At 40.7% G+C, this 15,332-nt stretch overlaps 1 protein-coding gene across 3 annotated transcripts in view; it reads left to right on the top strand.

Moving 5' to 3' along the window:
* The window catches only part of kiaa0825 (KIAA0825 ortholog), a 134,609-nt gene that overhangs the window by 8,776 nt on the left and 110,501 nt on the right, over nucleotides 1-15,332 (top strand). For all 3 annotated transcript variants that reach the window (XM_028033953.1, XM_028033952.1, XM_028033954.1), the window contains exons 3-6: nucleotides 9,128-9,287; nucleotides 9,649-9,831; nucleotides 9,951-10,136; nucleotides 10,250-10,574. In XM_028033953.1, coding sequence (XP_027889754.1) covers nucleotides 9,128-9,287; nucleotides 9,649-9,831; nucleotides 9,951-10,136; nucleotides 10,250-10,574 — 854 coding nt within the window. The remainder of the gene's footprint in view (nucleotides 1-9,127; nucleotides 9,288-9,648; nucleotides 9,832-9,950; nucleotides 10,137-10,249; nucleotides 10,575-15,332) is intronic.

Raw genomic sequence — 15,332 nt, 5'->3', positions numbered from 1 at the left:
GGCAGATGATGAAGGACAGGCTAAATGTAGCAAGTGAACAAAGCCTCACTCCGGCACCATTAGTGCCTGGGACTCATCCCTTCTTTGCTCTCCCTTACTATCTCCCTCCCCTTTTCTCTTTTTCTTCCCTTCCTCCTTCTAAATGGGAACATAATAATTGAAGATTCCACATCTTGAAACGAAAACCCTTGGGTAGGTAATTCAAGGCTTATTACTGAAGGCCGGGCCATTTTTCTGCTTTCTAAGCATTAAAGGGTTATTTTGTGTTCCTGCAGATGGGAGAGGGATAACCATTATGAGAACAAAGCATCCAGATAATGGAGAATGGGGCTAAAAATAAGGCAATCCTCCCTTCGCCGTGGGGGACCACTGGTCAGTGTCTCCGTCAGACTACAACTAACTTCCTCCTAGACTACTTCGAACAACCCGTTTTTGGGGGGGGGAAGGAGGAAGGTGGTTTGTGGGGACATGACCAGAAAAATAAAATCATCTGAGGTCTCTCTTTTCCCTCAACCAAGATGGGTTGTCGGTTATATACACATGCACGCACCCATGCTCACTTCAGTAGCTCACTCGCCTCCTACCTTGCTGACTTGTCAGTGTCTGGGATAAATTACGGAAGTGAAGGAGGGTAAACGACTGACCAAGAGATGGAGAAGCTCAAGTCACCAACACCTGAGAAGGACTTCAACCTGTTTGGGGGTCAGAGTGACTAGGCTTTTACCCCATTCTCAGATGGCATAGATCTACTTGTGAGCTGCTGCCTAATTGAATGAGATTAAGATGGGCTGACAAAGGAGTGGGTGCCTCCAAATTGAATACTTGTAATCCATTAATCCTCATCTGGTGGGACAGCGCAAGGTGGGAGGGAGTGGAGCTGGACGAGGTGGGCCACCAGGAAAAGATCTTTAATGAAGTGTCAGTGCAGCCATGGAGGCTAAAGACAGGCTTCTAGTTTCATCCTGACAAGGCAAATATCTCTCATTGGTCACCTGCCAGTCTTCATCAGGATGCATTGATTGAACTTGTTCTGCTTCTGCTTGTGCGTGAACGATTTTTACTGTTGGGAAATTAAAGCCAAGAAAAATGAAACACCTGTTTTGGTTAAAATAGCATTCAAACTCCCTTTCAGTTAATAGCGACACTGATCTGGAGCTCTTGCAGTGTGGAGCTGACACGTGTGTTGAGCCATATCAGTTCTGTGATATCACTAGCTGGACTGGGTGGCTTAGGGCACTAAGTGGCCGAAAGGCTGGGACAGGACGGGATTTGTTTTCAACTTGTTCATTCAAGCCCATTCAGCCCCTAACAGAATGGGACCCTTTGATGGGGAAGATATCCAACTCTCAGGTGGTTGCTTTAGCACTGATTGAAATACAGGCTTATTTGAAAAAAAGAACTTCCTGACCCTTCTCATCTCCAACTCCCCAACTTGTGTAGGCAAGTGTAGTGAAGTGGAGCTCCACAGACAGCCCCACAGCAGGCCACCCACAGTAAATTAATTCTGACAAGGAACTTAAGATAACGTCAAAGCGCTGACTAATCGCAGGATTAGGTTTCTGTAAGTCAGGGAACTGTGAAATATGCCATCATATCTAATAAAAGACCTCCAGTTGCTCCCCTTCTTTCTCAACACGGGACGATTGTGGAGAGGGAACACACTTGTGGTGTCAGCTGTCTTGCTGCACTGGTCTGAAAAACAAATTTAATTTCAGCACTGAAATTAGAAGTGTGTGTGTGTAAGATGATGGACATGTTTGTCAAATGACCTGAAGGATCACCTCCTGGTTTCCTCTTGCTCTTTTCTCATTCCCCTGGTCTTTTGTTGAGTTCTACTCTGCCTTTTTTGCCATCAAGGCTTTGTCCTTTGTCATCTTTACACAGACAGCTGAATGGTTTTATTTCGGGCGACGGTTCTGTTTCCTACTGATTTTTTACCTTCTTCTATTCCTCTACTCTTTCTGTCTTCTTCCTCTGGCATCTCAGTGTGGTGAAAGTCATCAAGCTGGGAGCTAATCCCGGCAAGTTGATTAGGCTACCAGTGGCATTCACGCCAATGGGCAAAAGGTCACTGCATTGTGGAGAACTGGATGGACTTCTTGACACAGACCATCCAAAATGACTTTATAACTTACGGCATGAGGCCCTAAGGAGGGGTAATTGAAAGGTGAGAGTATAAAAAAGGAAATTAAGTGAGTAAGAGTTTTTAGAGGAGAGGGGAAAAAAGATGGGAAATAAAGAGAGAAAAGACTGAGCTTGAAATTGTGTCTGAGGATGATGCTCCTGTAGCCATTACGAGTTCATTGTTTTAGTGAGAGACGGCAATAGTGAGATGTTGGGAAGCTTAATGAAAAAAAGAATGAAACCCAAAGGGCATTGTTCTTTCTGTCTATGGCTTTTGATCAGTTGCACAGGAGGTGGTTAAAGAGCATCTTTCTTAGTCACTGTTCCTTTATCCTTCACTCATGCTTGAGATCATGAAGTAGGTATAGGTCATATTGAATATTCTATTTAATATCTTAGGGTTTTTTGGCTGTTTTGCATCAGAGCTAATTTCTACAAACTGCCTTATTAATACAATGGTCATCCATTACATATGAGCACTGACAGGGGATATATTGCTATTGATAAATTAAGCAGCAGCAAAACATTCTCTTCTCATTGTTAATGTGTTACCATACATAGATAAAGAAATGCAAGAGTATTTAAGAGAGTATGAGAAGAACCACATATTTTTGCTAATTTGATGGAGTAGATGATCTCAAAAATGCATCTGTTGTGAGGGTGTTCCTGGCTTGCGAGGTCCAAGAAAGAAACAACAGTGAATTTGCAACATAGTAATGAATGGTCAAGGCTTGGATGCAGATGGAGAGCAAACACTGGTGACTCTGGGCTGATTCAATAGACTACTGTAGCTTGGTTTGCTGAAGAAGTTGAAGGAGTCTAAAAGAACGGTACGTTTTTGGCAGCAAAACAACTTAAAATACTATAAGGTCAAGGATTGACTGTATCCATGACCTGGATTTCAATGGACCTGTACTGGGCTGGTTTACTTTCTTTGTCAAGCTTTTAAGGATTCCCAAGACAATTGAGTCTACTTCAACAATTGTCCTGGAGCTGTCTGGGGATGTTTGAGATTTCATAGCTCAGCATACCATTTGCTACATTTCCCACACTTTCTGCCAGTGGACTGGATAAGGGAACTGGATAGTAGCAGTTTGATAAGATAGCTGAGCACCTAGCGTCATTTCTTTGCTCCCAGGCACCCATTTCCAACCAGTCAGTTTGGTGCAGAGTGGCTGTGACGCCGGGCGTCCTCGCAGCTACAACCCCTGGCAAAAAGTATGGACTCACCAGTCCTGGATGAGCACTCATGCAGACATTTCATGCTGTAAAACAAACCCAGATCAAAAACATGATACAATATTAAGGTCGTTCCAAAGTGCAACTTGTTGGCCTTCAGGAACACTCAAAGAAATGAAGAGAAACTATTGTGGGAGTCAGTGAATGATACTGTTATTGACCAAGCACAGGGAAATAAATATGGAATCACTCAAGTCTGAGGAAAAAAGTGTGGAATCACTCAAATTGGAGGTAGAAAAAAAAGGACACACCCAGTCTATTTCCGTTCCCTAAATGGACACCTGCCCCAGATTAGATGTGCCCGTTAGTGTGCAGTTCAAAACACCTGCAGTCATGACACCTTGGAGGGCTGCTGGACGAAGTGGAGTGGTGAGAACCATGGCTCCAACAAGAGAAATGTCCCTTGAAACAAAAGAGAGGATTGTGAAACTCCTTGAGGAAGGTAACCCTTCACGCATGGTTGCTAAAGATGTGGGCTGTTCACAGTCAGCTGTATCCAAGATATGGACCAAATACAAACAGCATGGATTGGTTGTTAAAGCCAAGCGTACTGGTAGACCAAGAAAGACATCAAAGCGTCAAGACAAACAACTTAAGGCCATTTGTCTTGAAAACCGAAAAAGTACAACTAAACAGATGAAGCATAAATGGGAGGAAGTTGGAGTCAATGTATGTGACCGAACCGTAAGAAATCGCCTAAAGGAGATGGGATTTCAATACAGGAAAGCTAAACGAAAACCAGCATTGACACCTAAACATAAAAGAACGAGACTCCAATGGGCTAAGGAGAGGCAATCATGGACTGTGGATGACTGGATGAAAGTTGTCTTCAGTGATGAGTCAAGAATCTGCATTGGACAAGGTGATGATGCTGGAACCTTTGTTTGGTGCCGTTCCAGTGAGATTTATGAAGAGGCCTGCCTGAAGAAAACAACCAAATTTCCACAGTCCTTGATGATATGGGGCTGCATGTCAGGCAAAGGCACTGGGGAGATGACTGTGGTTAATTCTTCTATCAATGCACAAGTTTACATTGACATTTTGGACAGTTTTCTCATCCCTTCAATTGAACAGATGTTTGGTGATGATGAAATAATTTTCCAAGATGACAATGCATCGTGCCATCGGGCAAAAACAGTGAAGGCATTCCTTGAAGAAAGACACATTCAGTCGATGTCATGGCCTGCAAATAGTCCAGATCTCAACCCAATTGAAAACCTGTGGTGGAGATTGAAAAAAATGGTCCACAAGAAGGGTCCAACCAGCAAAGCTGATCTGGCAACTGCTATCAAAGAGAGTTGGCACCAAATTGATGCAGAATACTGTTTGTCACTCATCAAGTCCATGCCTCACAGACTGAAAGCTGTTATAAAAGCCAAAGGTGGTGCAACTAAATACTAGTGATGTATTTTGAATGGTCTTTTGTTTATGCGTTTTTCATGATTCCATACTTTTTTCCTCAGAATTGAGTGATTCCATATTTATTTCCCTGTGTTTGGTCAATTAAAGTATCATTCACTGACTTCCACAATGTTTTCTCTTCATTTCTTTGAGTGTTCCTGAAGGCCAACAAGTTGCACTTTGGAACGACCTTAATATTGTATCATGTTTTTGATCTGGGTTTGTTTTACAGCATGAAATGTCTGAATGAGTGCTCATCCAAGACTGGTGAGTCCATACTTTTTGCCAGGGGTTGTACCTGTTGGGAGCATCAAGCTGTTTCAGCTCAGTGTCAAAAACTGATGGGAAGTCGCTGTTGTTTTTTTATTCTTACTGTTGAGTTGATTGGTGGTTGACAAACATCTATTTGATGTGCATTATCGCCACCTACTGGTGAGGAGTGTGGGTCAGAATGGGTATATTGTTCAAATATGGTAAATCATCAATGATGATTCACTAATGAGTTTCTCAGTTTCCACAAGAAAATGTAAATTGAGCTTAAATGCACTTCAATTTAACTCAGTACTTTCACCTTTTAGACTTTGTACTCAAAAATGAGCACAGGTATGATCATGCTATTTATTTTCAGATTGACTGGTATTTTATTTTCTGATATTTTACTTCTCAAAATTGTTAATGTAATGTATACCACCATGGCTGTTCATATGGGCAAGAAATAGGAATCTTCAAATTCAAATAATCTTTATTGATCCCAAAGGAAAATTATATGTCAGGAAAAATATTTTCCTGACCCAATATAGTTTTTATTTATGTTTTACTGTAAAAATAAACAAAGAAAGAAAGATAAAAAAATTTTATACATGGGTTTTCCTCTATTGAATAAATATAGTCAAATTAAAGTTTTTTGGGGGGGCAAGAGGCCAGGGGAGTTAGGATTGGATTAGTTTCAGTTCTAAAGCAATAAAAGATGAATTTATTTTTTCCTGTAAATAACCTGAATTAAATTAAAACGAATGTGTTTAGCAATTACCAAAGAAGGTCCCTAGATATCAATTCTGCCACACAACTTTGTGGGAAGAGTGAAGTTAACAGCCTTGTGTCTGTTTTCCTTTTTAATGAACTTCAGAGAGTGGGTAAAAAGTGAGCTGCAGATGGGAACCCATTTGAAACCTGCTGTCTATGTAAAGTCCTGGGGTGGAGCCCTGAATGAATGTTTTATGTTTTATGACTTACTATAAACACACATATAGCATTTTGTTGAGCCATCCAATTTGAAGCAGTCTTCCATCAGAGGACATGGCAAATGACTGGAACCTATTTGGAAATCCTAGTCAACTGGTTCAGTTGATGAATTTTGCTCCTTCTTCTCTCTATCTTTACAAAACAGTTACAGTAATCTACAGTAGACTTTCTTTTATATTAATTACAACAAGTAAAGGCTAAGGTGTCTTCATCCTTTTGCTTTGTTTAAATTTGAGGTTGCTAAACATTGTCAAAAATTCACCTGGAATTTTTGGAGTCAAATGTTTTTTTTGCTTTTCCGTTTCATACATAGGATAATATATTTCCTGTACAAGGAGCATACCAACATGAGACAAAATAGGGGACAAGCACAGGTTAAGGTATGTTTTAAAGATGTGTTTAACAAAAAAATATTCCACATTAAATAACTTTTTTTTTAAAAACAGTTCTTAAAATGAGTTTGTGTCAGTGATTTCAGTGGCAACAAGAGAATAACACGAGAGGCATCATCTGGTCTGCCAAGAAAAGAAGAAGAAGCAAAGTAGAGTTACGAGAAGGTAGTTAACACAAGACAGAGGGATGTCATTAGGCAGCGTTCAGTCTAGAGGATATCAACTTGGAACAGTCTATAACATTTTATCCCCGTGCGTTTTCCCCCTCTGAAATGAAACTGTGTCAGATTGAACGATTATTTAATGAGATGCTATTGCGGGACATCTGGATCCATTCATGGCTTGGGAGCAAGCAGGAGGCAGTTTATAGGCCTGCAATAGGGGATGAGCTGTTTGATGACCAACAGGCATTTTGGCTTTACATTATCTATACTAACACATAAAGTCACACAAACTCTGACACAAAAATTACCTGCATGCAGGGTGCTTCAATGCAGGCAATTTTTACATATTAATTTCTACTGATGATTTGTATAAATCATTAGATAATGATTTTTATCAGAAAAAACAAAAAACACGTCTAATGCTTGTAGGTTTATAGAAGCAATTTGATTAAAGAAAAAGTAGCCTTTTGTTGATTTTCCTAATTATATTTCCCTATTGGTTTTAGTTCATCAGCAATTGTGTTATCTAATGAATCATCTGAGCCCTGTAGTATCATGCTCTGCTACATACTCTCATTTTTGGAGCTTTGTGTAAATCTACACCTGTCAATGCACAGCCATGTGTGCACACCCCAGCAACCCTCACCCTAAAACATTGTTTAATTATGCAGGTATACCGACATTATGACACTGTCTTGGTTCCAAATATATAAGCATTGATTTGCATGGAAATGACTAAACATGTGGAGCCCAAAGTTGTCATTTCTAATCTGTCATATAAAGGGGAAACCAAATAGCTGGTGCAGTCTGTTAACATCAAAAGAATGGTGTTTGTATATGTGTGTGCGGGTGTCTGTGTGAGCTGAGGGAAGACATGAGAAAGCAAAAAGTGTGTATGTCTGATGCCTGCCGATGCCTGTAATGCCACTTCACTCCAGATGCTTAGCGCGCACTCACACACTGATATAGTGGTGTCTGTGTTCATTACTGCTGATGTGTCTATATCTGTCTTCACACAGTACAGACACTGAATGAGAGGCAGGGGGTGGGGGGATGAATATGATGCTGTGTGTACGTCAATATCTGTGTTTCTATTTGACTTTTGTTTGGTTTTGTTTTTGTGCATTCGTGCTAAAGTACTGCTTTCTTAATTTGATTGGGTTGCACTTGAAAATCAGGATGCTACCTTGGAGAGACAATTTTTCCCACAGTCGCACAATGCTGAAAGACTCTAGAAGTCTAGACTGGAACTACTAGACTGGAAGTCTAGATGGGAACTATTGGATACAGGAACAGTTTTACCCAGGCTATTGTCATAATCTCAGTTACAGCGCTTTGCAAAATAACCATACCCATTGAATCTTTTCACATTTTGTCAGGTTTTTCATGTGACAGACAAACCCACATGGTTCATAATGGGCAGGACAGAGAGAAATACTTAATAAAATGTAGAATCAGCCAAAAGGCCCATGGTGACTCTGGAGGAGCTGGAAAGACCAACAGCTCAGGTGGGAGAATCTGTCGAGCGGACTACTTGCCATGCACTCTAGAAATCCAATTTTCTTGGAAGCGGGCAAGCAGACAGTCAAGGTTAAAGAAAAAACATGAAACCTTTGTTGTGGACAAAGCAATTGTGGAAAAATGACCTCTGTTCACCTAAAACCAGTACCTTTCTTGGCTTACGTGCAAAATTATATATTTGGTCAAAACTAACCCTTTCCTTACACCCAAACATAACGTTCCCTGAACATACAGAAAAACAAGGTGGTAGCAGCATCAACATTTGAGGATACTTTTCTGTAGAAGGGACAGGGAAGTTGGTCAAAGTTGCTCTGAAGAAACGTGTGGCGCTGCGGTGGTGCACGAGCAGAGCGTGCAACCCATGTACAGAGGCCTCAATCCTCGATGTCGCCGTCACAAATCCTGGCCCGATGAACTTTGCCACTTGTCTTCTCTTACCACCAGAATGATTGAGATTTTGCTACTTTGCCAAGAAAGTATGGTTAATTGTCTATGTGGAAGGGATGTAGAGACATATCTTCAATTACTTGCAAGACTGACTTAGGGAGCTAAACTGGCATGACGCATGCTTCATATTTCTTTTTTTTCTTTCCACTTCCCAATATTTCATTACTTTCTGTTGGTATATCATATAAAAATCCAATGAAATACATTATATTATGTGACATAATGTTGATCTTTTAGCAGATCTGTGTAGCCTATTTCATTGAGTTTGATGCTGTTGGGGTGCTGTGGTGGCGCAGGGTGAAGCACGACCCACATATTGAGACCATAATCCTTGTGGCAGTGGTCACAGGTTCGATTCCCGGCCAGGTGACATTTGCCGCATGTCTTCCCCCTCTCTCATAGCCCTCTTTTCTGTCTGACTACTTTCAAATAAAGGCCACTAGAGCCAACAAAACCTTAAAATTTTTTTTGACGCTGTCAGAATTAAACACTTGCTCAATAAGTGCAATTTCACATGCAATATCTTGAAAACACCTTTCTTTTAAAGAGTTTTATTCCTTTATGAGTTGTCTAATGATTCATCTTTCTTTCATTCAGCATAGAGCAGCATCTGAAGGAGCTCCAGGCCAAGATGGGAGATTTAAGAACAGGGGATCGTCCACCCAGTCCCACAGAGGTCTTGCAGTGGTTCAACATGAAAGCACAAAACTCCCTGAAGCCTCTTTCCACGGACATTTTAGACTTCTTCAGAGCTCTGGTAATGTATTAGATCAAAGGTCAGCAATGTCTTCAATCTAAAAAGCCATTTTTGCTCTTTGCTATGAAAGAAAATGTGGCATAGAACCATGTAAATGATACTTTATATGTACTAATTTAGGATTTAAATAAAATTTAACTGGCTACATTTTATTCTATATAAACTTCAGGATTTTATGACAAAACAAAGCATCTCACCAAGCCAGTTAGGCCTGTTGAGTGGGTAAATTTATGAAAAGTAAATACAGATTGAAAAATCCTTCACATCTGAAAATCAAATTTGTGCAGTTTTTGTTATATTTTGTTATGTCAGATCAACTTCTCTCCAGTTCATCATGTCTCTTCATTCATCTTGTGTTCAGCAACAGTACCTTAAATCAGAGGAAGAGGGGAAAGAAGAAGTGACACTTCAGCTCCTGCTGAATCTTTCTGCCCAGTGTGGAGTCTATTTTCCTTGCCCATCCTCTTCTTCCTCTCTTCATCCTCATCTGCCTGGCTCCTCTGTCCACTCCATACACACGATCAAAGATGACTCTGCAATAGAGGTAATGCACTATTTCTCATTCAGTTCACTGTTTCAGTGTTGGGTTAATGAATTTCATTCGTACGCCACCCGAGGTAGTAATTACTTAAATATTTTTGACATTTTCGTATTCCATTTGAGATCCAAGAGGCGTGGGATGCTGTGCGTCTCCAGCTGCGAAGGTTCCTGATGGACCGGCTCTCATGCTACACCTCAGGACCTCCTGGCTCTCCCCAGCTCTCCACCATGACCATCCTTGAGCGGGTCAACTGTTTTAAGCAGTTGCTTTTTCTCTACCCTGAATGTGAAGTGGTCACAGATTACCAGGTGCTATTTAAATCACTTCTGTATTTTAGACAACTTCATAAACGCTGAATGATATTAAAACGATAGCAATAGTTGTTTAATGACGCAACATTTTATGCAATTTATATGTACAGGGTTTGAAACAGCAGTACGTGCTTAGTATCCTGCATTCAAGCATGAGCTCCAGCCCAGGTGGTGAGTCCGGCTTCGACAGACTAACGACGGGTTTCTGCAACGTGGTCCAACACGTGACTCATGCTCTCACTGAGGAGCTCCAGGTCCTTTCAAGGGTAGTGGAGCCCCAGGTCGTCCTCGGCTTTTTAAACGTAGCTTACTTTGGTGCCATCACCCAGGAAATGACTTCCCAAATGGAGAGAGAATTTGAAACCGCTCAAAGAGACAACACAGCGCTGAGCAGCAAGATAAAAAAATACTCTGTAAGGTCCCGAGCAACTGTAGGTGAGTAATTTGCTTTTTATTTCATGTATGTCATTCTCTTGTTTGCTTTTGTGGCTCTGTTTATTCTGATGTGCACTTTTCTCACTTCATTTCTACCCTCTTTACTCCTCTCTTGCTTTCTCTTATAAAGGTTAGTTTCCATTTCCTTCCTCTCTCTTTTTATTTTGCTCTCCAGATGCAGCGTGCTAAATCCAAGACCTTTCTGATGGACTGCTGTTACCATCGCAATTGCATTTTATTTTTATTTTATTTTACTAACACCCTCATTTTTCCTCCCTGTTAGACAAAGGCTAAGGGAGGTTCCTGAGGCTAAGGCTTATGCTATGCATATTATGTTTGCCTTGGTGATTAAACTAAGCCCTAATCTCAAATAGGTCTTTTTAAATACAGAAATTAAGGCCTAATGAAAAGAATATTCATATACTGTACATTATATGCACTCAATTCTTGGGATGGGCTTCTTTTGCTTCGGACTCTATTTGTGTGGTGTATTATGAACATAATCTGCCCTTGACTTTTATGAAGTATTAAGGAAGCCAATGCTGCTTTAAAAGAGGCCTTCAGCAGGACTGCAGGTCTTCAGGTCAGGCCATTCTAGGTCTGAGCCTGTGACTTTGTCTCTGGCTCAGAGGTTCAACACTTGTGCAACACCTTGTGAATATTCCTCAAATATTTCACAATTCCCTCAATATTGTGGATTATCCCTATTGATTACACACCTTTTTTTTTACACCTTTTTTTTACCACACTTTCTCCACTTTTTCTTCCACTCAACCTTCCATTAATACAATTGAATATAGCTTTATGTGAACAGCGCGCTTCTTTTGCAATGATCCTTTACGGCTTACCCTCGTTATGAAGGTTGTCAGTGACTAGTGTCAAATCAGCACTCTACCCTGTGATTGTGTGGATCATAGCGTGACAGTTTTTATGAATGAGTTTTACTTCTTGAATTGAATGTCTAAAATTAAACTTTTCAATCATACTCAAAATTATTGAATTAACCTGTAACACAAAGGGAGTTTTCTGTGATAAAGCCTTTTGGTGATGGGTTTATACATTGACAGAGAAGAGCAGAGACCCTTACGCACCATGTCACTTCTGATACTACTGATCCCCTCACATTTTCTTTGTTTGCATCGTATTGGCCTATTTACAACTTGCTGAGAGTAAAGATTCACAATAAATAACAAAAAAAAGTCTGTGAGCCATTGTTTACTTTTTCAAAAGGGTACACATGCCAGCTTCCCTACGGAATGGGAAGAGGAGTGCTTTTGCATCTGCCATTCTTCGATAAACATACCACCAGCCTCGCCACTTTTTCTTTTTTTTTTCTCTCCCCCTTTCCCTCCCTACCTCTCTTCCCATTTTCCCTCTCTGGTTTTTACTTTCCCTCTCCTTAAACGTGAGATGAGAGGAGGCAGCCGGGATAATTGGCCATGCGTCAGTTGGGCTGTTTGATCACGTAACGCGGCGGAGGCTACACACCTACGTGCCGTTCAACAAACCGTCAAATGTAGCACCGGAGGCAGAACACGGCTCCAAAGGGAGCGAGGGACCCGTGCTGTGTAATGATGGTAAAATGGAGCAGTTTTGCCTGTGCTGCTTTTACTTATGTGTTTGTGTTTGTGTGCGTGTGTGTGCGCAACATCTACAACTGGGATTACATTTTTGTGTTGTTCATGTTTAAAGTCTCCTCCAAATAAAAAATAAAAAAAAGGCAGAATCTTAAGAACCACTCCAAATGCCCGTGGCTCTCTAAAAAGCCAGTGCTGGAACATTAATGCATAATCTGCTTTCACACTCTACTGTCTGTATACTGTATGCAACACACATAATTGTCAAGACAATTATGACGGTGTCAAAGAAAGTAATTCTCTTTTCATAAGCCTCCAATGGCTCCTAAGATCCCTCCCTCTGCTCCTGCTGTGTTATTGTTTATTGTGAAGTAAAGGAAGGCGGTAGGTATATTTTGATGAGAGCCTTGCTGGGGGGTACAGAGGTGGGAACTCCGTTTGCTCCTGGGGGAGCTGCGCATCAGCCACTGTCAAACCACTGAACCATTTAACAGCTTTCACAGCAAGATCTGCCTCCTCTTTTAACCTCACCGACTCAAAGGCAGGCAGATGTGAATTGTCCCAACACCCCACCCTGCACCACCTCCATCTTTTTTCTCCTTTTATTCTATCCCTCACATATCCTTCCTCTTTCTTTTTATTTTCCCATTTTCCTGTACTTCTCTAAGTGTATCGGAGCAGACAAAAACTTGACTTTACCAGCGCACCTCACTGAGTTCAAGTGGGAATGTGAGGGTGGTCCAAGTCTTCATGTGTATATCTCTCTAAGAGGGTTTGAAATGGTGCCATGGTGAATACTACAGGAAGTTTTTTCTTTTTCTTTTTTTGGGCCTGAGATAAGTAAAATAAACAAAATTTGTGGATGGAAAAATCCAAAGATGACATAAAATGTTGAAAGTATAAATTTTGGAGTAGATGAATCTTTGCTGTTATTTTCATCCTATTAAAATATGTTTTTGACACTTGACAAGTGTCCAAAAAGCTGCATTTTTATTTCATAATTTTCTTCAGGCCTTCTGTGAGAAAAATTACTGTATATAAGCTGTTGTGTCCCTAATTGTGTTGGGAGGGGTGCTGGTGCCTATCTCCAGCGAACGTTTTGGGCGAGAGGTGGGGTACACAGAGACAGACGGGACAAACAACCATGCACACACACACATCCTAACACCTAAGGACAAGTCGACACTGTGCAGCCCACAGACAAACCAACTTTTGTTAATTTGCTAACCCAGTCCTGGACTAGCAAATTGGAACCAAAATTTGGGTAAGGTGTTTAATGCCCAATGTGGCAAAGAATAACTCTTACCTAGATTACAAAACATGTAATATTTGAGTTATAATTAATGGTTTTTATACTTTTGTCAATTTCCCTCTTTATCCTGGTGGATGGGGTTAGGTTTAGAGTCTGTCTCAAGCACTTAAGGACTTATATTGCCAGGCTTTCACATGGCAATATACTGTAGTGACCAATTAACCCAACATACAGGTTTTTGGATAGTGAGATGAAACCTTAGTATTTGAACAGGATAAAATAAGCCAAACTTCAAAGTGTTAAAGCAACATGCTAAAAAATAGTGGAAAAGTGCTAAATAATATAATTGCAATGTTTAATAGAAAAAAAACCCCAACAATTTGTTACTTCTCATTTTAATATATTCATGTGATGGTATGTTTGATTTTCACTTTGTTTTTGATGCTATTTTGTGTGTTCACACATCTGTTTGTGTGCTCGCTTGCTAATCGCAGGAGTACATTAAAAATTGTGTGATCAAGACTCATTTAATACCACCCTTTTGAAAATGCCCCATTACATTTCCATATGGTATTAGTAATTTGCATTTGTATGCCTAGCAGATCCCCGTTTTTGTAAGACATCAAAAGCTTTCACATCGACTTCTCTGTGTAGACGCTTACCATTTCCCCTCAACAATCGACCACGGGGTTAAAGTCGAGGTTGAGAAATTCTGCTCCACTCTATTTTGATAGCACTGATTTAAATTCCTGGTACACTAATTTCGCCACATGACGTCGGCAACTGCTTCATATAGATTAAAAAAAAAGAAAGACATTCGGTTAGAACATGTGCTGCAAGTGCTTTCTCCACAACTACACTCCCTCCCACCTCCTCGCCCTTTCAGACTCTTTGAACTCTTTCTCAGAGACAGCACCACAGCCTATTCAGCAGGGAGAGAGGTTCTGTAGTGACGCGAGATAGCTTGGCTGAGGCACCGACTGGCATTGGAGGTGCTTATGGGGATTGAGGCTACTTGGGAATGGCGTTTGTTAATATTTAATAAGAGCAGCTCCTCACTAGATCATATCTCTGCCTGAGTTTATACACACTGTCAGGCAGGGACGTGCACCCGCATACTGCCACATAATTATGGTCTGGGGGTGTTTGTGTGTGTCACTGTGTAGTTGTTTGTGTGGGGACTATGAAATATGTTTTTTTTTTTGTCCTATGCAGTTTTCTTCCTGCATTTTCAAATAATTAGAAGTTCTTGTGTCGAAAAAAAAAAGTTGCCACAAAAACCTTGTGTTTACTAATCACAAAGAGAAAAGCTGTGTCATTTATCCCTGCTTGTGGTTATATGCATGTCTTTGTCAGCAGTCATTTTCTCTAAATCATGCCTCCAGTAAAATCTCAGAAAAGATTAGGTTTTGCAGGCCTCGAGAATGTGTATAATGTGTTTCATTTATTTCTTTTTTGCCCATATCCTCTGAGTGGCCACAATGGGTTTTGTGTATCGCTCTTGAGCAGCTCAAGGATATGAAGGTTTTCTTGGCACCTTCTATTGAGAAAGCTGCGACAAAAAGACAAAAAATTGGATGGCTTATTGAGAGGAGGCTGCACTTCTGTGATGAAGAGTGAGCGTGATTCGCCGAGGGGTTGAAAACAATAATGTGAACAAGGGCACTAAACAAGTGGGATTTAATGAAATGCTGCTATCGTTACAATGCATTCTGCCATGCTCTTCATCTCAGCTTCTCAGTTCAAGTATGCAGAGAAGGCCAGAGAAATATTAATTCAGCGTGACAAGAGGTGAAAACACAAGCAGATACTCTGAGTAATAGGGAAACAAATTTAAAGCAGAGGTGCCTTTCTGCCACCACTAAGAACATTACCTCCATCTTGGCAGAGCAGCTTAATTGAGATATCAAATATTGCAACTCTCTCCTT

This window comes from Xiphophorus couchianus, chromosome 12 (genome assembly GCF_001444195.1).
Source record: "Xiphophorus couchianus chromosome 12, X_couchianus-1.0, whole genome shotgun sequence".
NCBI classification, from domain to species: Eukaryota; Metazoa; Chordata; class Actinopteri; order Cyprinodontiformes; family Poeciliidae; genus Xiphophorus; species Xiphophorus couchianus.
Note: the sequence above shows the minus strand (reverse complement) of the source record. Positions and strands in the feature narration are given on the sequence as shown.